The sequence below is a fragment of the Pleurodeles waltl genome, chromosome 12, assembly GCF_031143425.1.
Source record: "Pleurodeles waltl isolate 20211129_DDA chromosome 12, aPleWal1.hap1.20221129, whole genome shotgun sequence".
Taxonomy (NCBI): domain Eukaryota; kingdom Metazoa; phylum Chordata; class Amphibia; order Caudata; family Salamandridae; genus Pleurodeles; species Pleurodeles waltl.
Genome location: NC_090451.1, coordinates 46,643,424 through 46,668,604, shown reverse-complemented (window position 1 = coordinate 46,668,604; position 25,181 = coordinate 46,643,424). Strand labels below are relative to the sequence as shown.

At 46.7% G+C, this 25,181-nt stretch overlaps 1 protein-coding gene across 2 annotated transcripts in view; it reads left to right on the top strand.

The window, feature by feature from the left end:
• The window catches only part of CPAMD8 (C3 and PZP like alpha-2-macroglobulin domain containing 8), a 1,104,327-nt gene that overhangs the window by 291,478 nt on the left and 787,668 nt on the right, over window positions 1-25,181 (top strand). For both annotated transcript variants that reach the window (XM_069217904.1, XM_069217903.1), the window contains exon 18: window positions 10,244-10,386. In XM_069217904.1, the coding sequence (XP_069074005.1) occupies window positions 10,244-10,386 (143 nt within the window). The remainder of the gene's footprint in view (window positions 1-10,243; window positions 10,387-25,181) is intronic.

Below are 25,181 nucleotides of genomic sequence, written 5' to 3'. Positions count from 1 at the left end.
GTATCTCGACTCTAATTTGCGCAGATCTTTCTCTCGGTCTCCCCCTCTACTATCTCTAGTTATGCCATCAATTACGCTGTAGCGTAACGCCTCTATTTTCCCTCCATGTATCTCGTGAATGTGTCTAGCTACTGGATATGTGATATCGTTATTTGTGATAGCTCTTAAGTGTTGCAGGACTCTCTTATGTACCTGCAATTTTGTGCTGCCCACATACAGTTTAGGGCAAGTGCATTTCAAGATATAGATCACATAATCACTTTTACACGTGTATCTTCCCTTTATAGTGTGTACCGTCCTGTTACTCATGGTTACATTTTTAATATTTTCTCCATTCTTGCATGCTTTGCATTTCGTACACTTGTAAAAGCCATCCTGTGTGTTAAACCATGTAGTTTGTTTGTTCAATTGTCTAATATCACTTTTCACTAGAACATCTTTCAAAGATTTGCCTCTTCGATAGGTTATTTGTGGTCTCCTCATCATGCTCTGTCCTATTATAGGATCACTCTTTACAACATGCCAGTGCTTTTGTAATAAATTGCGTACTTGGTCATGTGCTTCATTAAATGTTGTAATGAACCTCACTATTGTTCCACTATTCGCACCACTGTTTGTCTTATTCTTACTTCCCTTTGGCGAGAATAATAGATCTTCTCTAGCTCTAGATTTTATTTTATTATTGGCTCTTTCGAGTGTCCTACCAGTATATCCTCTGTTGTATAATCTAGGTATTAAATAAAACACAGGTAGTTTTGAGTAGTCCACTTTTAAAAATCTATATTCATCCTCCGTAATTAGACATTTGGTTTTCCAACTCTGTAATTCTATGTCAAACTGATGTTTGACATTCTCCACATATTTCTTGTCTATCTTTTCATAGCATATGGGGTCATTCAATTGTCTATATGCTTCTTCCATGTATTCTTCAATTGGCCAGATCACAATGTTTCCACCTTTGTCTGAACCTCTCACCACTATTTGCGGATTATTGGTCAACTTTTCAAGGGTCTTAATATATTTAGTCCTGATCTTCCTTGTCTTTTCCATTTCTCTTTTTTTCAATGTTTTTAAGCCTTTAATTATGATCTCTGAGAAGTGGTCAATTAGGTCTCCACTGGATCCTGGCACAATTTTTGATCTTTGTTTAAGTCCTGAGATCTCCAACTTGTCCGTTGCTATTCCTTCCAGGTCTAATCTGGCAATTACTTGCTCATCATCTGTTATTCTAATGTTCTCATCCATTTCCCACAGTTCTTTTAATAGACTTGCATCCTCCATTAGTAAGTTGTCAGCCGATTGTTTTTTGAGGTATCCCTGCTGATTGTCAACACCTTTTCATCCTCTCCGATTTTATTGTTTTTAAGGGTATGGATTTTTAACAACTTCAATTTTCGTATAAACAGGAAAAGGTCTATCCGGCTTTGCACATACTCAAAATGATTGGGTTGACAGTATGATAATCCCAATGACAGGTTCTTAATGTCATCTTCTTCCAAGACAAGCTTTGACAGGTTCACAACTGTTTTGTCATCTATTAATATTGTTTGTTGCTTCGGGTTAATTTCTCGTACCCTTCTGTGTAGGTTTCTTTTCCCCCCTCGTCTCTTCTGTCTCTGCCTCTTCCTCTTTGTCTGATACCTCGCCATGGTCTGTGATTGGATCTGCGGTCTGTGGTGTCCAAATGTCAGATTGGTTTGTTGGCTAAAAACAGTACGATACTGCGAGTGACATTGAAATGGCGCAGAAATCCCAAAACTTACACGACAACAGAAAATTAAAAGCACAATTGGCCTTTTCAGCCACTACAGAGGTCACCTCACAGAATACGGAGCATTCTGAGAGACGAACAGATATTTATGACAAGTTCAAGGAACTTGAAAGATTAAAGAAAAAGGAGATGAATAAATGGTGGGAGTGTGAGTCTCTGAACAGATATTTAGAAGTAAATAGAGTCCCAAGGGGCCTACGGATTTCCATTTTGCCTGCTTACGATGATCCTAATCCGGAAATGTTAAAAGAATGGGCCCAACATAATGCCCATAGCTCGGCAGGAATGATGAGGATTTTGATAAAGTATGCCCAGAGTGACAGGGATAAAGCGTTAGAAAAAATCGAAAGCCTGACTAAGGATATAGACGGTTTTACAGATAAAAAAACAGTAGAATCCTTAAACAAGGAAATGGAAGAACGACTTGACAAAATGGAAGATGAAATCATTCAAAAGAAAAAGCGAAAATTCAATAGGGATAAAATTGACTATGAAACAGGTCAGATATATACATATGCCAAGAAATTTGATTTTTGGAGGAACCAAAGAATAAGTGGTTCAGATACAGGTGCTGAGGAATCAACACGTTCACATATACAAACAACCCTACAAGATGAATTCGATATTTTAAGGAGAGACCGCAGATCCAATCACAGACCATGGCGAGGTATCAGACAAAGAGGAAGAGGCAGAGACAGAAGAGACGAGGGGGGAAAAGAAACCTACACAGAAGGGTACGAGAAATTAACCCGAAGCAACAAACGATATTAATAGATGACAAAACAGTTGTGAACCTGTCAAAGCTTGTCTTGGAAGAAGATGACATTAAGAACCTGTCGTTGGGATTATCATACTGTCAACCCAATCATTTTGAGTATGTGCAAAGCCGGATAGACCTTTTCCTGTTTATACGAAAATTGAAGTTGTTAAAAATCCATACCCTTAAAAACAATAAAATCGGAGAGGATGAAAAGGTGTTGACAATCAGCAGGGATACCTCAAAGAAACAATCGGCTGACAACTTACTAATCGAGGATGCAAGTCTATTAAAAGAACTGTGGGAAATGGATGAGAACATTAGAATAACAGATGATGAGCAAGTAATTGCCAGATTAGACCTGGAAGGAATAGCAACGGACAAGTTGGAGATCTCAGGATTTAAACAAAGATCGAAAATTGTGCCAGGATCCAGTGGAGACCTAATTGACCACTTCTCAGAGATCATAATTAAAGGCTTAAAAACAATGAAAAAAAGAGAAATGGAAAAGACAAGGAAGATCAAGACTAAATATATTAAGACCCTTGAAAAGTTGACCAATAATCCGCAAATAGTGGTGAGAGGTTCAGACAAAGGTGGAAACATTGTGATCTGGCCAATTGAAGAATAAATGGAAGAAGCATATAGACAATTGAATGACCCCATATGCTATGAAAAGATAGACAAGAAATATGTGGAGAATGTCAAACATCAGTTTGACATAGAATTACAGAGTTGGAAAACCAAATGTCTAATTACGGAGGATGAATATAGATTTTTGAAAGTGGACTACCCAAAACTACCTGTGTTTTATTTAATACCTAGATTATACAACAGAGGATATACTGATAGGACACTCGAAAGAGCCAATAATAAAATAAAATCTAGAGCTAGAGAAGATCTATTATTCTCGCCAAAGGGAAGTAAGAATAAGACAAACAGTGGTGCGAATAGTGGAACAATAGTGAGGTTCATTACAACATTTAATGAAGCACATGACCAAGTACGCAATTTATTACAAAAGCACTGGCATGTTGTAAGGAGTGATCCTATAATAGGACAGAGCATGATGAGGAGACCACAAATAACCTATCGAAGAGGCAAATCTTTGAAAGATGTTCTAGTGAAAAGTGATATTAGACAATTGAACAAACAAACTACATGGTTTAACACACAGGATGGCTTTTACAAGTGTACGAAATGCAAAGCATGCAAGAATGGAGAAAATATTAAAAATGTAACCATGAGTAACAGGACGGTACACACTATAAAGGGAAGATACACGTGTAAAAGTGATTATGTGATCTATATCTTGAAATGCACTTGCCCTAAACTGTATGTGGGCAGCACAAAATTGCAGGTACATAAGAGAGTCCTGCAACACTTAAGAGCTATCACAAATAACGATATCACATATCCAGTAGCTAGACACATTCACGAGATACATGGAGGGAAAATAGAGGCGTTACGCTACAGCGTAATTGATGGCATAACTAGAGATAGTAGAGGGGGAGACCGAGAGAAAAATCTGCGCAAATTAGAGTCGAGATACATACTATCACTCGACACAAAGGAACCAATTGGTCTGAATATTAGTGAGGAGTTATACATACATTTATATTAATGAATTTATTCAATTAGTACCATGTAAATATCCGAGGAGGTAGTCAGTAGTCTCACTCCTATATATTAAATGGCCATGATGGACAGATGTAAATGTCGCTTAGCCAAATATAAATTTATCACATTTAGTCCTTACAATACCAAGTTGGGAGTTGAGCCGGATTTGGTCATGATATCATGAAGAAAACTCAATATGATAAAAACAGTAAGATCGAATCAAGGCAGTACAATTGAAGGGACAAAATATATGACAATTGTATAATATATTGAAGCCCAGCTAAAATCAATTATACCAATTAATGGGGAGTCTACTTTTATGAGTTGTAATATAAGTATAGGCTATTTGGAAAGTCAATTCTTCAAAGAATGTTTATAACACACATAGACCGAGGCAATGGGGTCATGTATGTATTTATTTGCATTGGTTGTATTCACTTTTATTATTATCCACATCGTTGTATTTATATTTGGGTCCTTTCGGTTTATAGTGCACATGTTGGTAATTCGCATCTAAGTAAGATTTATTTATTCATTTATGTATTTATATGGTGATCGACATAAATGACATTTATGTAAAAAAATGTAAAAAAAATTTATGATGGAAAGTTCAATTAGAAGGCAAATTGGTTGTAACGTAGTTTGGGATTGAGCGTAAAGATCATGTGATATATATGAAGAAAAACTAAATGGCGAATTAGAAGCTGACGAAGGCGGCAACGCCGAAACGCGTTCTTTTTTTTTGTGCCAATAAACCCTGATGAATTACGATTCCCGCGGAGTGCTGTCCTTCTCTGTATCAATGGGATCAAGTGTGGATATATATATATATATATATATATATATATATATATATAATTATATATATATATAATTATATACAAATAGATTCCTTTTTGGTATATACAAACGGGCAAACCACAGGTAGTTATTGTATCCACCAGAAAAAGCATTACCAAAGGTAAATAACTTGTTCCTCTGATGGATTCATCTACCTGTGTATTCCTCACCTTTTGAATAGAATCCCTGAACAGTCCTGCACTCGGAGGTGGGTGCCTGTTTACCTATACCAAAATATTTTGCAAGACACAACGGGCAAAGTGACCGTCCCTCCTCACCTCTGAGTCCAAGCAATAATGCTTTGCAAAGGTATTAAGGGAGGACCAAGTTGCCATCTTTCAAATGTCAACAACAGGGACACCCCTAGCCAAAGCAGAGGTGGAAGATTAGCTCTGGTGGAATGAGCTGTGATACCTTCCGGCGGCTCCTTGTTAGTCATGGTGTAACAGATCTTAATGCAAAGGACGATCCATCTCGACATTGTCTTTTGGGGATTGCCTTTCCTTTCATCTTGCCAACGAACCCCACAAAGAGCTGATCATCAAGTCTGAACTCTTGTGTTCTATGTAAAAGGTCACCGATCTCTTTGGGTCCAAACGAAGAAATCTTTCTTCCTCCTTAGAAGGATGAGGATAAAAAGTAGGAGGGGTGATAGTCTGGCCAAAATGGAAGAGAGTAATCCTTCTTAAATCCAACTTAACCGCATAGAAAGTTTTGAACGGAGGCTTAACACTAAGGGCCTGGGATTTGCTGACCCGCCTAGCAGACGTTATTGCCATTAGGAAAGTGAGTAACCTCAAAGGACAATTATGTAAGGGTTCAATTGGAGAACCCATTAAAAAAGTAAGAACTCAATTCAGATCCCACTGAGGCATTATAAATGGAGTAGGAGGATATCTATTAGTAAGTCCCTTAATAAACCTTAACACTATACAGGACTTAAACAGGAAGGGTTGGTCGAGCAAACATAGGAAAGTCGGAAGGGCAGACAAATATCCCTTAACATTTGCAGTTACACAACCTTGCTGCCTCAGGGAAAGTGCAAAATGTTAAATATCAGATAAATGGGTTTTAAAGGGTATATACAGTTTTATTTACACCACTTTACAATTTTAGCCCATCTGCCAGTATACACTGACTTGGTGGAGTGTCAAAATGGCTGAAAAGATAACATCCACCACATTAGAGGGAGGGAGAGAACTCAGGTTGCCCTGTTCAATCTCCAGGTATGCTGATGCAGACTCTGGAGGTGGGGGTGTAGAACCTGCCCCTGTGACTGCAAGAGGTCATCCCTGTGAGGGAGACGGAGCAGAGAGCACAGTGAGAGTTGAAGGAAGTCTGTGTACCACACCCTTCTTGGCCAATTCTGAAGCTATTATTATGACTTGGACCTGGTCTTGACGAATCTTTCTCAGAACCCGAGGAATCAAGGGTACGGGCGGGAAATGTATAGAGCTGCTGGGAGCCCCAGTCCAATTGAAACGGGTCCCCCAGTGCTCCCTGCATCAGATACTGGAGGCTGCAGAAAGACGGGCAGTGTGCGTTCTCAGAAGTGGCAAAAGGTCTATCTAAGGAGTCTCCCTCCCCCTATAGCCAGATGTCGTCTAACACAACCTCCGAATGAAGATGCCACGCTTGATCAGCTGAAAACTGCCAACTGAGACAGTCCAAACGTACGTTCAGGACTCCTGCCAAGTGATCTGCTACCATGCAAATCCGATGGGCCTGAGCCCAGGACTAGAGTCGTAGAGCCTCTCTGCAGAGAAGATACGACCCTACACCAGTCTCAGTTTACAGGGGGCGGGGCGGCCTGCGCGCAGGGGAGAGGGTGAGGTGGAACATTAAAAATACCAAAAATAAAATAAATTTAAAAAATAAACTTACCTCCGATCCGCGCGCCGCTCCTTTCCGCCGTCACTGCAGGTACAGACTCCCAGCCTGCCATGCAGCCAATCCTAGCACTGCTCAAAGCAGCGTCAGGATTGGGTGGGAGCACCCAGCCAGGGCACTCCCAGGCAGATTCAGAGCCTGTGGAGGCTCTCTCCTTCCCAGCAACAGTGTTGCTGGGCTGGAGAAAGCCCCGTGCGCATGTGTGTTTGGCTGGCCCGAGATGGCCGGCCAAACACACATGTGCTTTGAGCGGGAGTGCTAAGCACGCCCCCTCACACTCGTCACCCCACATGTCCCGACCTTTAACAAGGAAAGGATATTATTATCCTTTCCATGTTAAAGGATTTACAGCAGTTGCTGCTGGAGGGGGAGCGACGCTCCTCCGCCCTAGCGGAGGAGCCGCCACTGCTCTACTCCTCCCTGTTTGTTTATGTATCACATGGCGGTAGTATTGTCTGTCAAGACCTGCACTGAATGATCGCAAAGGGAAAGGAGGAAGGCTTTGCGAGCCAGTCGTATTGCCTGCGTCTCCAACAGATTGATACATAACAAATGTTACTCTGGAGACCAAATTCCCTTGATCTGTAGATCCCCGAGATATGCTCCCCACTCTAGAGTGGAGGCATCCATTATTACAGTGGCCACTGGAGGTGGAAGACAAAACAACTTTCCCTGAGTTGGACTTTCCCTAACTCCAAACCTAGGCATGTTCGGTATCAAACATGTCAGAATCATACCCCAATACGGTTTCCAGTATTGGTTGTATGATTCCACACATTCTGGGGGCTCCTTAGAGGACCCCCAGCATTGCTTCTATTGTATCTACAGCCACACATGCCATTGAAATTATTGTTACTTACCCTGTAGTATCTGTTCATGGCGGTAGTGCTATAGAGTCACATGCCCTCTGCCTCCGTCCCAGATGCCTGAGGCAGTTGCAGTTACATCCCCCTTGTATATATTTGTACATATGTATTTATACATTGCATGGACATCTTTTCCCCTACACTTTCCTTCCTTACACTCCTTTCTTACCCACCTGCAGGAAAACAATCTAACATAGGAGTCGATGCCCATGTGCAATAACTCTGAGAGGAGAACAACTCGAAGAAAAACAACTTGCAACACTCCAGACCCAACACTAACTGGCAGGAGTATGCAGAGCATGTGAATCTACAGCACTACATGCCACAAACAGATGCTTACAGGGTAAGTAAAACAGTCCATTCAGAGGAAATCAACACTATCTCCTCTATCTGAGGAGAATAACATGTTTTTTCTTACCCATAACTATGATTGCACTTGTACATAAAAAACCAATCAGAAGATGGCACATGCAGTAACATTCTAGGTAATTGCGACGGTTACAAACACCCCAGTTGTCAGTGCCCACAATGATTTTTTTTTTACATGAAATAAGACCTACTTTTCCAATCTAAGCTATCCTTTCTTAAAAATACAAAACTACAATAACAGTTATTTAACTGCTTACATAAGAGTGGAGTGCAGGAAAATATACTGGACATATTCAATGGTATAGTTCTGTTTGGCATATAACCAGCTCTGTCCCTATAATAAATAGAAAACACACAACTATCTATGTTCAAGTCTCTCCTAATCCTCTTCTTGACAAGACTCCAAGAACCCCCCTTTTCTTATCTTGTTATTTCTTTTCACCATCACTGGATAGGAGCCGTCACAACCTTCGGCAAAATGTATTTGTCTACTCTAATGCCACCTCCGTTCTCTGAAAATCGTCTCCAACTTTTCACTGCATGAGAAACATCACCTGGACTGCCAATTCTAGACATTTTCTAAATTAACAATACATTTTTGTAAAAGTTACAATATAATTTTTTGCCATATTTTGTCTTACAATAGTTCATATTTTGTTGTTAAGTATTTTCTCTGTCAGCCGGCCCACGCAGCATTGGACCCTTTGCAATCCCTGAGGGAGCGATGGGAAGGCACCATTGGGAGGGAATTAACTGAATCGGAATGGAACAAAATACTAGCATACCCCCGGGTGGTCTCACGTAACATGAGACCACGTTACATCCAATATAATTACCTACACAGAACGTACCTCACACCACACAGACTATTCCGAATATACGGAGGTACCCCCAGGACATGCCCAAGATGCCAGGGGGGCGAGGCGGATTTTGACCATATGCTGTGGGGGTGCCCGGTGCTCCAGATCGGCTGGAGGGAGGCACTGGCTGCCTTATCCCGGCTACTCGGTGCGGAGTTAAGGCCCACCCCGGACCGGTGCTTGCTGGGACTCAGGCCGACTGAGTTCAACGGGAAAGTAAGAGGGCGTTTTCTAGACCTAACGCTGGCCCTCTATAAAAGGCTGATCTCGAGGGGCTGGAGGGCCCCAGTCTGCCCATTGCTTACAGATTGGAAAAGGGATGTTACGAAATGGTCCAGGGCCGAACTACAGGTCCTGAAAGCTGAGGAAGCTAAGGGCGTCCAACTTGTTCCTATCGCCCCGACCTGGGACGAACTGGTGACGACATGGGACGCATTAACCAAGGGAACAACAAACACCGAGGTGGGGGAGGCCGGGGAGCGGCATGCCCCAGGGGGTGGCCCTGAGCAGGAGGTTGCCCGGTTGGTGCCCTGAGGTCCCTGTACTGACAATAAGACCACATGCAGAAACGATAAAGAAGCCACACGAACTGCCACCATTCACAATGCCCCAAGAGCAAGGTGGAGGAAGAGGCGGATGGAACAGACACCTGCCCCACCCACACACTGGTGCGCCCCGGGCATGGCCCCCCATAAGGCTATCATAGCGCACTAGCTCCTTAATGAACATTAGCCACAAGTAACACCCACACAATGCTGTAAAGTTGACCCTTCGTTTAATTTGACTACCCTTCCTATCCCCTCCTAGTCTCCCTTTCCTCCCATCTCCTCCCTTTCCCTCCCATTATCCCCTATCTTCACTTCCTATGATCCCCTCTCCAAGTTGCAAATAGGAATGTTTTTTTTTTTCTTTTTTTATCCACAAATTTGTTACATATAAGAATGGCATAAAACTAATACATTAAGACCAACGATGAACTCGGAGTAGTGGGTCAAGGGGCTTAAAGTACTAGAGTCAGGACCCGGTAACTACACAAACAATACTAGGTGCTCCGCTAGAACCAGCAGTGCAACACGAGTAATGTATGCATCAACTGTGACCAACTTATATGTTCATGTATAACTGATGCAAGTGATTACTCCGAACCGACACACAAATGTACTATAACAAAATGTTAATAAAATATGTTTTAAAAAAAAAGTATTTTCTCTGTCAGAGAATATTTATAGGTGTATGGGGACCATATTTTCATGATATTTTTATTATCTAGGAAACCGGCCTTGTCGTAATGACTGATTTAGTAAGTCTGAACCACAAGCAAAATGGCGGTATGTACACTGATGAGGCAGTGCCTGCTTTCCAACCACACACAGGAACACTGATTGCCACCATGAACTCAAAGATTTTTCCCAGGTAGAGTGTGAACTGGTCATTTGACCTTGCTGAAGCGTGATTTTAAAATAGCATTTTTAAACTTGCTTTCCTATCTATTTTCAGTGCTTGCTCATGTACTGTTGTGTTTGGAGATGTTTTTAATGTATACTGTACATAATAAACAGTTCATAAAAATTATAAAAAATGTTCGCAAATGCAACTTGCAATGACGAGGATGGAACTCATGTAAATGAGGAGGCTGAGCCCTTACTTAGGAACTGCTGAGTACTCCTACTATGGCAATCACACACACAAATTTAAATGTACTGTTAGGCACCATAGGACCCACCTAGCCTTCAGAACAAAGGGAAAATGTGTCTCCTTCCCTAGCAGAAGCTGTTCAAAGACCGTACCGTGGTGTATTTAGTTCAGGCACAGAAGCTGTCACTACTACCCTCTGTGCCCTACAATAAAACAACGTACAATGCACACAAGGCCTTCAATTTTGTTAATTCAGTATCGGGAATTACTGGGCTCGGGAATTACTGGGCTCCATTGATCTAGTGCAAGTCCAACATATCCCGTAGGATCCCTATCTCGATGATAACTTCTGAATCCATAACCTAGTGGTCGAAATGTGTCTACATAAGTGAAAGAGGACCCTATGCCATCTTTTCATTAAATGGATCCAGCAAAAACTATAATTTGAGACTTAGAGACTGGATCTGCACTCTTTTATTGTGTTCACCTTTTAGGACTAATTTAAAGACTTCAAAGGCAACCAGGCCCACTGCTATAACAAAAGCACCAGCCTACTGGCCCTGATATGAACGCTCGTCCATAGGGTCCTTATCGGTTTTAAGATAAAAACAAGAGAAATAGTATGCATATCATTTCTAATAGAGAATTCTAGCTGCAGATTCCTCACCTTTTGAATATTCCCCAGGTGTCAAAATGGATCTGGAAACTGTTCCACAATACTTCTGTGTGCCAGAAGGTGGCACCTTATGGTTCTGCACTGCTGACATCCCGCTCTGAAAGTGATGTGCAGGGCCTGTGTGCCATTCCTGTGCGCTGATGTCAAATCTTTCAACAGTGCGCAGGGGAAGTCATCTGCTAAAACAAGAGGTTTTAAGCCTTGTAAGGACTATTGCAAATAGAGGTCTGTGACAGATCCCCACCAGGTTTGTCTGTGGTGTCTGGGGTCGAGCCACAACTCTTAAGTCCTGCAGGGACTGTGTCTATGAACCCAAAGGGCACCAGGGAACCCAAGGCAAAACTTTGTTTCAAAGTACAAGAAGACCTAGAGTCTGGACTGCTCCAAATTTTGCTCCCAAGACTCAATCCCAGTCCTGCTCCCATCCCTGGAATCAATGGAGCCGCTCTAGAGGCCGGTCTTCATCGAGCTCCAAATTCTGAGGTAACCACAAAAAACATAAGAAGTTGAAGCGGAGTTTAGCTCCTTCAGGCCATTCTCACTCCTCTCACTCCTCTGACATAGTGCATGGGCAGCACCAGCAGTCCCATTTCTGCTTCCTGAGTTGATTACGCAGCTGGTTCTGGCATAACCCAGGTTTCCAGGACTTTCAGCCATACCAGATGAACGAGTTACTTACCTTCGGTAACGACTTTTCTGGTGGATACATTAGCTACCTGTGGATTCCTCACCTAATGAATACTCCCATGGCGCCAGCATTCGACGGAAATCTTCTTACTAGTCTCTGCACGTCGACGAGGACGTCACTCTAGCCCACGCGACGCCGTCTGACGTCATACAGGCAATAAGAGGTCCTCGACGACGTGCGGACGTCAGTACCAATCATTTTTTACGTGCATGAGAACAACCAGGCAATGCAATGAAAGAGCAAGGCAACATCCCATTATATTGTAAAAATACACAACATTGCATGAATAACTGTAAATCTTTTATATATATATATATATAACTCTCTCTTTTAAAATATATACACACATCAAGTATATACACAAAGATATATACATATATACATATATATAAATATATTATATACACATCTATTGCACCCTCAAAGACCAAGAGGAGCGTACTCAAGGATTACTTGGTAAGACCAGAAAGGCAACGGGGAGGCGGGTGGGACCGTGAGGAATCCACAGGTAGCTAATGTATCCACCAGAAAAGTCGTTACCGAAGGTAAGTAACTCGTTCTTCTGATGGATACAACTACCTGTGGATTCCTCACCTAATGAATAGAGTCCCAAAGCAGTACCACGCCCGGCGGTGGGTGCCTAAATGGTCAAACCAAGAAATCCTGCAGCACTGACCGTGCAAAATGGCCGTCCCTTCTAACCTCAGAATCCAAACAGTAATGTTTTGCAAAAGTGTGAAGGGACGACCAAGTTGCGGCCTTGCAGATGTCGACCACAGGAACACCTCTGGCCAAGGCCGAAGTGGCCGACTTAGCTCTGGTGGAATGAGCTCTAATGCCCTCAGGAGGATCCTTCTTTGCCAAGGAGTAATATATTTTAATGCAAAGAACAACCCACCTGGATAGTGTTCTCTTGTGGACTGCCTTTCCTCTCCTCTTGCCCACGTATCCAATAAACAGCTGATCCTCCAGCCTGAAATCCTTTGTTCTATCAATAAAGAAGCTCAACGCTCTCTTTGGGTCCAGACGGTGCAGTCTTTCTTCCTCTTTGGAAGGATGAGGCGGAGGATAGAACGTGGACAAAGTAATTGCCTGAGCCAAATGGAAGGGTGAAACAACCTTCGGGAGGAAAGCAGCCTTGGTCCTCAACACCACCTTATCCCCATAAAAAGTTGTATAAGGGGGCTTTACTGATAAGGCCTGCAACTCACTCACTCTCCTTGCTGATGTTATAGCTATCAGGAAGACTGTTTTTAAAACCAAATACCTTAAGGGGCAAGAATGCATAGGTTCAAAAGGGGACCCCATAAGGAAAGTCAGGACCAAGGACAAATCCCATTGCGGCATAACGAATGGCTTTGGAGGATATTTATTTAGAAGACCTTTCAAGAATCTGATAACAATAGGGGATTTAAATAAAGATGGTTGGTCTGGAAGACATATGAAGGCTGACAAGGCCGATAAATAACCCTTAATGGTAGCCACTGCACAACCTTTCTGCGCTAGAGACAGAGCAAAAGACAAAACGTCCGATAGATGAGCATGCAAAGGATCAATCTGCCTCTCTCCACACCACGCAACAAATTTAGACCATCTATTAGCGTAGATAGATTTAGTGGAGTGTCGCCTGGCCGCTAATATAACATCCACTACCTCAGGCGGGAGAGAGAAGGAACTCAGGTTGCCCCGTTCAATCTCCAGGCATGTAGGTGCAGACTCTGGAGGTTGGGGTGTAGAACCTGCCCCTGCGACTGCGAGAGGAGGTCTGCCCTGAAAGGGAGACGGAGCGGCGGGCACATTGAGAGTTGGAGAAGGTCGGAATACCATACCCTCCTTGGCCAATCCGGAGCTATTAGGATGACTAGAGCCCGGTCCTGGCGAATCTTCCTCAATACTCGAGGAATCAAGGGTATGGGAGGAAACGCGTAAAGCAACTGGCCGCACCAGGTTATTTGAAACGCGTCCCCCAACGCTCCCTGCATCGGATACTGAAGGCTGCAGAACAACGGACAATGCGCGTTCTCTCGAGTGGCGAACAGATCTACCCGAGGAAACCCCCACCTCTGGAAGATTAAACGGACTTGATCTGGATGGAGACGCCACTCGTGGTCTGCCGAGAAGTGGCGACTGAGACTGTCTGCACGCACGTTCAAAACTCCGGCCAGATGGTTTGCTATCAAGCAAATCTGATGGTCCTTTGCCCAGGACCATAGTCGAAGAGCTTCTCTGCAGAGAAGGTACGACCCCACTCCTCCCTGCTTGTTTATGTACCACATCGTGGTAGTATTGTCCGTTAGGACCTGTACCGACTGACCACGAAGGGAAGGGAGGAAGGCCTTGAGAGCCAGACGTACAGCCCGTAACTCTAACAGATTGATGTGAAACATCTGTTCCTCTGGAGACCAAAGACCTTTGATCTCCAGATCCCCCAGATGAGCTCCCCACCCTAGAGTGGAAGCATCCGTTATGACTGTGACCACTGGTGGCGACTGCTGGAACGGCTTTCCTTGTGAATGATTGTTGCTTGCAATCCACCACTTCAAATCCACAGCAGCATCTCTGGAGATCTTGACAGTACCCTCTAGATCCCCTTTGTGTTGAGACCACTGCCTTCGGAGGCACCACTGAAGAGCCCTCATGTGCCAGCGAGCATGCGTGACCAACAGAATGCAGGAGGCAAAAAGACCGAGCAGACAAAGGACCTTGAGGACTGGAACTACCGCTCCATTTTGAAACATTGGAACCAAATCCTGAATATCTTGAATCCGCTGAGGCGGAGGAAAGGCCCGACCCAATGTTGTATCCAGTACTGCCCCTATGAACAGGAGGCGCTGAGAGGGCTCTAGGTGAGATTTGGGCTCGTTCACCGAAAAACCCAGGTCGAACAACAACTGGGTTGTTGACTGCAGATGATGCGACACAAGCTCCGGGGACTTGGCTTTGATCAACCAGTCGTCCAAGTAAGGGAATACTGCTATCCCCTTCCTTCTGAGTTCTGCCGCAACCACCGACATCACCTTCGTGAAGACTCGAGGTGCTGAAGTAAGACCAAACGGAAGGACCGCAAACTGATAGTGTTGCGATCCCACCACAAACCGGAGATACTTCCTGTGTGACTTGAGTATCGGGATATGAAAGTAAGCATCCTGCAAGTCGACAGACACCATCCAGTCTTCCATGTTCAACGCCAAAAGCACCTGTGCTAGGGTCAGCATCTTGAACTTTTCCTGCTTGAGGAACCAATTCAAGATCCTCAGGTCCAGAATTGGTCTCAAACGACCATCCTTCTTGGGAATCAGGAAATACCTTGAGTAACATCCTCGACCCCTTTCCTGCTCCGGGACCAACTCCACCGCGCCCTTTGAAAGGAGGACTTGCACCTCCTGTTCTAGCAACAGGAGGTGTTCTTCTGAACAATAAGAAGGGCGGGGCGGGATGAGGAGCGGGAACTCCCGAAAGGGAAGGGTGTAGCCTTTTCCCACAACACTGAGAACCCAAGTGTCCGATGTAACAGTCTTCCATTTGGTGAGAAAATGCTGTAATCTTCCCCCTACAGGAGAGGAGTGAGTGGGAAATGGTGGAAGCCTAAGGCTGCTTCCCCTGCTGCACCCCGCCAGAGGATGAGGAAGAGGCAGAGTGCTGCTGAGAGGCTCCTCTGGTGCGGACCCTACCTCTCCCCCTGAAAGATCTATAGGGATGGGAAGAAGCAGGTTGCTGATATCTCCCCCGAAAGGAAGAGGAGGAAGAGCCACGCCCAAATCCACGAAACCTCCTGAAGAATCTGGAAGAGGCCGTGGAAGAAGGAGCTTGGAGCCCTAACAACTTAGCCGTGGCCCTGCTTTCCTTAAAACGTTCCAAGGCCGAATCAGCCTTAGCTCCAAACAGTTTGTCCCCATCAAACGGGAGATCCAACAATGTGGACTGTACATCTGCAGAAAAGCCCGAGTTACGGAGCCAGGCCTGTCTCCTTGCCACCACAGTTGTGCCCATTGCCCTGGCTACCGAGTCGGTGGTATCCAGTCCCGTCTGGATAATTTGGGTCGCAGCAGCCTGGGCATTTGAGACAAGATCCAAAAGACCCTGGGGAAGCTCTGTAAACGAAGAGGAAATGTCATCCATCAGAGCATGAATATACCTCCCCAGGATACAGGTTGCATTGGTGGCTTTTAACGCCAGACTGCAGGACGAAAAAATCTTCTTCGACTGCGCCTCTAGCTTCTTTGAATCTCTGTCCCCAGGCACCGTCGGAAAAGAACCAGGCGCTGACTTGGACGAACAGGAGGCCTGCACCACCAAGCTCTCCGGCGTAGGGTGCCTAGATAGGAAACCAGGGTCAGTTGGAGCCGCCCGATACCTCCTGGCCACGGCTCTGTGAACTGCTGGGGAAGATGCCGGCCTCTTCCACACCTCTAACACCGGATCCAGCAGAGCGTCATTAAATGGCAACAGAGGCTCCACCGCGGCTGAGGCCGGATGTAGCACCTCTGTTAAAAGGTTTTGTTTTGCCTCCACCACCGGCAAAGGCAGGTCCAAAAAACTAGCTGCCTTCCGTACCACTGCATGAAAGGAAGCAGCCTCCTCAGTATATTCCCCCGGGGACGAAGGGTCCCACTCAGGGGAAGTGTCCAGCCCACTGGCCGACTCCAGTCCACGCAGCCCATCACCCGAGTCCTCTAGCTCTCCTTCCTCTAGGGCTCGTTGGTACTCCTGCTCTTCTAATACACGGAGAGCACGTCTCCTTGAATGAAGTCATTGCTCAATACGCGGAGTCGACAATGCCTCCGCCGAAGTCGAAGATCGGCGCCGATCTTCAGAAGCCACCGACGCCGCGTCCGGCGCCACAGGTAACTTCGGCGCCGACGAAAGAGCAGCTGAAGCAGATGGACCCACCGGAGTCACAGGCCGAAATCCCGACGTCGACGGGATGGAAATCCCCGGGGCCAATCCTTCTGAAGCCACCGGAGCGGCCACCGGCGCCGACACTGGCGCCGAGCCCACGTTCCCAAACGGGAGAAAGGGCATAAAGGGTGCCGGCCGAAGAGGCGCAGGATCACCCAAAGAAAAGGCCAAAGGCCCAGCCGGAGCACCCCCTGGAGCCATCTGTTGGAAGATGGCATACATCGCATTCAAGAATGCGGAACTATCGGCTCCAGGGGTGGGAAAAGCCGGATACTGAGGTGCCTGTCTCGGAGGCGACGCCGGCCTCGGCGTCTGCGCCGGAGAAAACACTTGAGGCTCCAATACCTCAATCACCGACGCCTGTCCAGGTGAAGTTGGAGACGCCGGAGAGGGCAACGGCGTCGAAGGATGCGGCGTAACCGTGGGACTGATCTCCCATGTCCTTCGGCGCCGATCCGAAGACCTGGAACGAGTCTCCTTTGAATGACGCCGAGATTCTCTACGGCGCCGGGAGTCTCGATGACGCCGATGTCTTGGGGAAGAAGACTTCTTGTGATGTTTCTCCTTTGATTTTGCCATAAACAGCTTCGCCTCACGTTCCTTGAGGGCCTTTGGATTCATGTGCTGGCATGAATCACAAGTCGAGACGTCGTGGTCGGAGCTCAAACACCAAAGGCAATCGGAATGAGGATCCATCACCGACATCTTGCCTCCACACTCACGACAAGGCTTAAATCCAGACATTATTACCACAGCGAAAGACTACGCAGCAAGATATACACTGTAACCGCAAAAGTAACAGTTGCTCCCTCGAAGATAACCGTTTCGAATGCACGGAAAAAAGGGAACTGACGTTTGCACGTCGTCGAGGACCTCTTATTGCCTGTATGACGTCAGACGGCGTCGCGTGGGCTAGAGTGACGTCCTCGTCGACGTGCAGAGACTAGTAAGAAGATTTCCGTCGAATGCTGGCGCCATGGGAGTATTCATTAGGTGAGGAATCCACAGGTAGTTGTATCCATTAGAATGAAAAGTTTCACACAACTATGCTCTGTTTTTTTTGGATCTCTATCAACTGGGTAGGCTTCAGGCCCACTGAGCCGAGAGGCTTTCCACCTGGATTACCGCTGGTGGGTTCACTGTCTACGTGAGCCAATCCTGCCTTTGGTTCTAGTACCAATGATGCTATCTTAAGGCAGCCATGACCACTCCAGACCTGGGTAGGTTGACACAGATACCAAAGTGTGTAGGAAGCTGGCCTGGTGTGTGGTGGACACCTATGGTGTTGGCACCATATACCAGATCCAGGCAACCATTATTAGTGTATATAGGCAGTGTCTAGGAAACCAGGGCTCTCTAGAGGTAGCTGTGGATGAGCAGCCAAGACTTATCTAGGAGACATGCAAAGATTATGCAATACCTCAATATTCACAAAACAACTTATCACACATGAAAGAACCACACAGTGTTACAAAAAATAAAGGTACCTCATTATAGGAACACAACACTAGAATACTACTAGATAGCTCACCCCCAACTGGAGGTAAGTACACACTATATATATATATATATATATATATATATATATATATATATACATATATATATATATATATACATACACACAATAGCAATCTGAAATTAGCATAGAAACAACAAGCATTGGCAATAATTGTAGAAAATAGTGAGGGCCCTAGGGGAAGGCCAAAACATATACAAAGAACATGGTATGCGAAGTGAAGTCCCCCTATCCAAGGACATATAGAGTTGCTAGAAGGGAGCTGTAGAACTAGGGACTCCAAGAGGTGAGTACCTGAGTGACCCCCAGCGACAGGAGAGCAGAGGTAAGTACCTGGTCTTCCCAAGAACTAAGAAGAGGACCTAGAAATTGGATTGTGCAAGAACAGGACCAGTTTAGAAGAAACCTAAGGTGGATTCCTCTAGAAGAGGACCTGCAAAAGAAGGGGATGGAGTCCAGTCCACGATGGAGTGTCCAGAGGAGGGCAGGAGCTACTACCCACTCTTCTGCGGATGAAGATCCGGGTCGAAGGGGGAAGAAGACCTGCTGTGGAGCCCAGGAGCTGCAGAGGTGTCCTAGGAGCAGTGCAGATGGTGTCCCACGTCAGTCGTCAAGTCGCAGATGGTCAGCGGTGTAGGAGAACAACCAACAAGCCTTGGCAAATGCAAAAGGAGAAAAAGAAAAGTTGCAAGGCAGATGAGAACCAGCAAGGTCTAGGGGACTCGACCCTTGTAGGGGAGTTCGGGATGACCCTCAGCAGTTGGGAAAGCCAACAGAAGTAGTTAAAGCCCCCACAGGCAACCCACTGGCAGCAGGCACAGTAAGTGGCAGTGAGGCCCAATCAGCACACATTGAGAAGAGTCCCACATTGCTGGAGTAGCAGAGAGGAGACTGTGCTCGGCAGGAAGAAGTGCTGGGGGCTGGGGCTACTCGGAGCCTGAAGATCCCTCAGAGCAGGAGACAACAAGCCTTGGTAGCTGCAAAAGTTGTGGTGCACAAGGGTACTGTCCAGCAGGGAGAGGCAAGAGCTCACCATCTCCCAAGTTGGACAGCTGGCAGAGAGGACTAAGGGGCCACCTCTAGACCACCACCTGTGATGCAGGATCCATGTGGTTCCAGAGGACAGCAGATCTTTGCAGCCGGACGTCGCTGCTTTAGGTTCCTGCAGATGCAGGGGAGTGACTCCTCCACTCCAAGGGAGATTCCTTCTTGCTTCTTGGTACAGGCTGAAGTCTTGCCGACCCCAGAGGATACACAGCTGGGGAAATGTTGCAGTTACTGGAAGGAGCCGGAGAAACAATGTTGCAAAGAGAGGTCATCACCAGAGTTGCAGTCTTGTCAGTTCCTGAAGAGTTCAGTTGCGGTTCCAGTGGCCGGAAGTAGAAGTAAAAGATGGTGAGGAGTCTTGCAGGTAGAATCCGGGGACACACCCAGAAGGGAGTCCCTAAATAGCCCTAAAAGGGGTTTTGGTTACCTAGCAAGGTGGCCACCTATCAGGAGGGGTCTCTGATGTCACATGCCTGAACTGGCCACTTATATGCTCCAAGGTGCCTCTGCACATCTTGGTTTCAAGATGGCAGAATTGAGTGGCTACCTGGAGGAGCTCTGGGCACCACCCCTGGGGTAGTGATGGACAGTGGAGTGGTCACTTCCCTTTCCTTTGTCCATTTTCATGCCAGAGCAGGGACCAGGGGTCCCTGGGTTGATGCAAACCGGTTTATGCAAGGAGGGCACCAAATGTGCCCTTCACAACAAACCGGTGGTTTGGGGAGGCTACCCCTCCCAAGCCTTGTAGCACCTATTGTTAAGGGAGAGGGTGTTGCCTCCCTCTCCCAAAGAAAATCCTTTGTTCTGCCTTTCACAGCTTGAACTCCAGAAGACTGGTAGGAGCAATACTTTGGGGTCCTTTAAGGAGCCCCCAGAGTGCATGGAATCCTACGACCAATACGGACAACAGTATTGGGGTATGATTCGGATATGTTTGATACCAAACATGCCCCGTTTCTGAGTTACCATTATGTAGCTAGACACAGGTAGTGAGTGACCAGTGCCTAGTACACGGGTAAAATGGCTTCCCCACACTTACGAAGTCCAGTGCAATGGAGCTGGAGTTCTGCTCATGCAGAGGTGCCCTCACACACAGGGGCCTGCACCCTCCCCTCTGGCTGGAAGGGTCTATCATAGGGTTGACTTACAGTGACCTGGTATAGTGACCTGTGGTAAAAGGGTGCATGCACCTTTTCACATTTTGTACGGGCTCAATGCATGCTGCAGCCCATGGTGGGAGGGGGACTCCTGGTATCCCAGTGCCCTGGGTACCTAAGTACCATATACTAACGAGTTATAAGGGGACACCAGTATGCCAATTGTGGAGTGCACAAAGGTCCTAGGCAACCAAATTTAGAGGGACCCCTGGTTAGCAGGATCCCAGTGAAAACAGCCTAAGCACACTGATAGCAGGCAAAAGTGGGGGTAACCATGCCAAAAAGAGTGACTTTACTACAATGTGGCCCTGATTGTTCTCTCCAGCACCAGCTCCACATCGGATGACGTCACAACCAAATCCAGCCAAGGTTTCTGCACTGCCTTTACACAAGGGGGGCAGCATTCTTTAAACTCTCATTTTGGAACACACTGTGGTAATGATTATGACCCGGGTGATGAGTTCACTCTGTCCTATGCCGATGACAACTGGTACAAGTACTTGCAAGAAGCTAGTGAGCTAGATACTTCCCCAGTGACATCCTTTTTCTCCCCTCCTGACCCGGCCATCGCATATTATGCATCCTACACCATGGTTATGATTAGGATGGATGGAGCAAATTCTTGACCATCTCTCCACCATGGAGGTGACGACAAAACCCTGCAACCTGGCCAGACAGCCTATGAGCTTCTCCTAACTTACAATGAGGTCTTAACAGATAAGACAGATACTCTCATAGGGGCTTGGGTGAAGCCTTGTACCGGCCCATCAGTTTTTCGGCAAACTGGGGGGCCGCCCCGGTCCTGCTCCAGGCGAATGAGCCTTTTTTTCACATCACCCCTCTCTAGAGAGTTTGGTGGTGCACATTGCCACTTGCTGGACCAACCCCAACAATTTCCCTACTACACCCTCTGGCAGGGAATCCAAGAGAGTATATACTTTTGGGAAACACTTACTCTACTCAGACAGTTTGGCCCTGCGGTTGATCAATGCATCCTGCTTGCTGGACCGCTATTCTCATGCTTTTTGAGACTCGATGGTACTAGCATAGCAGTGATCACTTGGGTTCTTGTTGACATCCAGGCCTCCCTGATGGACACAGCTTTCAATGAGACCTGCTTGTTAGGGGACAATGCTGACTCTGTCCTTCAGCTATTCAAGGAGAGTAGGACTATCACTTGTTCTTTGGGCCTTTCTAACCCAGCCTTGTCAGCACCAATTCCAGCTTTTATTTGTGGCTTTGGACCAGGCATCCCTTACTGCCAGACTGCTCCACCCCAGCATGAAATCCAGCAGTTTCATGGGAGCGGCTGTGGTGCCCACTGGTCCCATGGCCAACGTTAGCGTGCCATTCAGTCATCTACAGCCCCCTGCAGCTCAGCTTGCCACAACTCTTTAGTGTACCCTTACGAGGCCACAACCACTCGATGGGAGGCAGAATTCACCAATTCTATCTGGGCTGGTAAGTGATCACATTGGATAGATGGGTCCTCCAAATTATTTGTAAAGGCTATTACTTACCCTTCCTTCCGTCCCTACCGCATCATCCACTGGCTCCCTAATGACTAACGGAGGACAATCTCTCTATTTTGCAGTAGGAAGTGCAAACTCTATTGGTCAAAGGGTCTATCAAGAAGGTGCCAGTGCCAGAAATGGGGCATGGATGTTATGGTGCTCAAGAAGGATGGAGGTCTTCTGCCTAATCTAGATCGGCACCTCCCAATTTCTTCCTCCAAAAGGAGAAATTCAAAATGCTCACCCTGGCCCAGGTCTTATCTGCCCTCTATCCTTGAGACTGAATGATGTTCAGCAATATTCAAATTTACAAATTCCCATACTGCCGGCCCATCGGTGCTACCTACGGTTCGTGGTGGGAGAAGAGCATTTTCAGTTTATGTGCCCCTTTGCTCTCATCAGCCCCCCCTTTGGTGTTCACGAAAATGATTGTATCAGCAAAGCTTTTGGAGGTCAGGGGTGTCTGTTTTCCCGTACCTCAATGACTGGCTGTTGAAGACAAGCTTACTCCTTGCATTCATTAACTACCTCCAGACTATGGTGAATGTCTTATCATCCTTGAGATTCACTATAAAGGTGCCAAAGTCACACCTGAATCCTTCCCAGACTCTCCCCTTCATCACAGCCATTTTGGACTAGGTTCGGTCTTGTACCTTTACCAGGGGAAAGATAGGCCAAGACCTTCAAGCGATGATCCCAATCTTTCAACCTGGATTTCAGCGACATCATCTCTGAGGCTGCTGGGACTGATGGCCTCCTGCTGGTTAAGCATGCCAGGTCGCAACTAGTGGGCCCAACATCAAAAGAACCTCTCTGACCACATCCAGATTTCAGAAGAGACTGCCAAAGACCTGCAGTGGGGCTACTGGATTGAGATTGGGTCAGCGGCAGGCCCTTCTCCCTTCAGCACCCAGCGTTGACAGTGGTGACTGATGTGTTCCTTCTGGGCTGGGGAAGTCGCCAGCAAGAGGTGGAGATCAGAGGTTTCTGATCTCCAGTGGAGTCCTGGCTCCATATCAGCTTGTAGGAGATGAGAGCCACCCACTTGCTGCTGAAAGCATTCCTACATTTATCGAGGGGAAGTTGGTGGAGGCTCTCACGGACAATATTACCACTATGCGAAAACCAAAACAGTGTGGCGCCACAGGCCCTTGCCCTTCTTGAACTGGCTGGATTACTAAGGAGTCTTCCTGGTGGTGAACCACCTGGCAGGCTCTCTAAACACCAGGGTTGACAAACTGAACTATTGGCGCTTAACCCCCTTGGTGCCTTGGACGAGGTGGTCTCGTCCCAGCACACGGTTCCCGTGTGCCTGGGACGAGACCACCTCGTCCTGCACCGGGCCCGCGGGCTAAGCGCTAGTGTTCCCCCAATGGGCCTCCCACCCACACCCCCCATCAGGGATGAAAGGGGAATCGCTTCCCCTTTCACCCCCGACCTCCCCCGAGCCCCCCCAGTTGCGTCTGATGACGTCAGCACGCGATCGCGTACTGACCTCATCAGAGGTCGCCTCCCGTCGCGCTGGAAGCATGCATCCAGTGCTCGGGAGGAGGGGGGCGGGAGAGACATCGGAAGAAAGGAAAGGCTTTTCCTTTCTTTCAAATGTCATCCTGAGCATTTCTGCTGCCCGATCACTTACTAGACACCAGGGACTTTTTTTTTTTTTTTTTTTTTACATGAGGGGACCGGCCCCTTGGGCAAGGGTTGCTCCCAAGGGGGGCAAACATTTTTTAGGTCATTTCTGCACCCCCCGGGGGCAGAAATGCCCACTAGACACCAGGGAATTTTCTTTTTTCTTTTATGTGCCAGGAGCAACCCCTTAGGCAAGGGTCGCTCCCTGGGGGGCCAAATTGTGTTTAGGCCATATCTGCCTCCGGGGGGGCAGAAATGCCCACTAGACACCAGGGACTTAATTTGTTTTTAATTTTACATGAGGGGAGCGGCCCCTTGGGCAAGGGTCGCTCCCTAGGGGGCCATATTATTTTAAGGCCATTTCTGCCCCCCCCTGGAGGTAGATCGGCCTAATATAATTAGGCCGATCAGCCTCCGGGGGGGGGCAGAAACCTCTAGACACCAGGGATATATATATTTTTTTATTTACTTGATGTTTTTATGTATGGGGAGCGACCCCTTAGGCAAGGGTCGCTCCCCTGGGGGGCAAATTGTATTTAGGCCCTTTCTGCCCCCCTTGGGGGCAGATCGGCCTATTTTTGTTAGGCCAATCTGCCCCCAAGGGGGGCAGAAACCACTAGACGCCAGGGATTGGTGTGTGTGTATGTGTGTGTTTTGTTTGGGGGGGGGGGCAGCCCCTTGGGAAAGGGTCGCTCCCCATGGGGACACATTACTGTTGGCCATATCTGCCCCTGTTGGCGGCAGATTGGCCTATTTTTGGAAGGCCCATCTGCCCTCAAGGGGGGGGGGGGAGCAGAAAGCTCACCAGAGACCGGGGAGGATTTTTTTTTCAAAATAAGCAGATGGGGTTATGGCCATACCCCCACCCCAAATAAATGGCGCCAAAGTTGGTCTGCCCACCAGTGGGCAGATGGGGCAATTACCCCGATCCACACCCCTGGAGGCAGAAAGTCTACTAGATGCCATGAAATAAAAAATAAATAAAAAATAGTGGGGTGGTGACTACCAACCAGCATGGGCATGGTTATGCCCTCACCCGAACTGAAGGGGCTAACAGTCATTCAGCTCTCCCCCGCACACTAAAACATCTTATCTCATGGCAAGCAAGAGGACATTTGATTTTTTGGGTTTTTGTTTTACATTTGGGCCATTAGAGCTTCATAACTCTCAAAATCGTCCCACTTGGAATGGTGAGGGCTGCACTTTTTTTTTTACTTTGGGACGCTGCCATGTAGAAAAATCCACAAGTCCTAGACACATCTGAAAACTAAACATCTAGTTGATTCCAGGGTGGTGTGATTCACGTGCACCCTGCACCATTTCCTTACCCACAATGCCCTGCAAACCTGCAACTTTGCTGGAAAGCACACATTTTCCCCATATTTTTGTGATGGAACCTTCTGGAATCTGTATGAATCCACAAAATTCCTACCACCCAGCA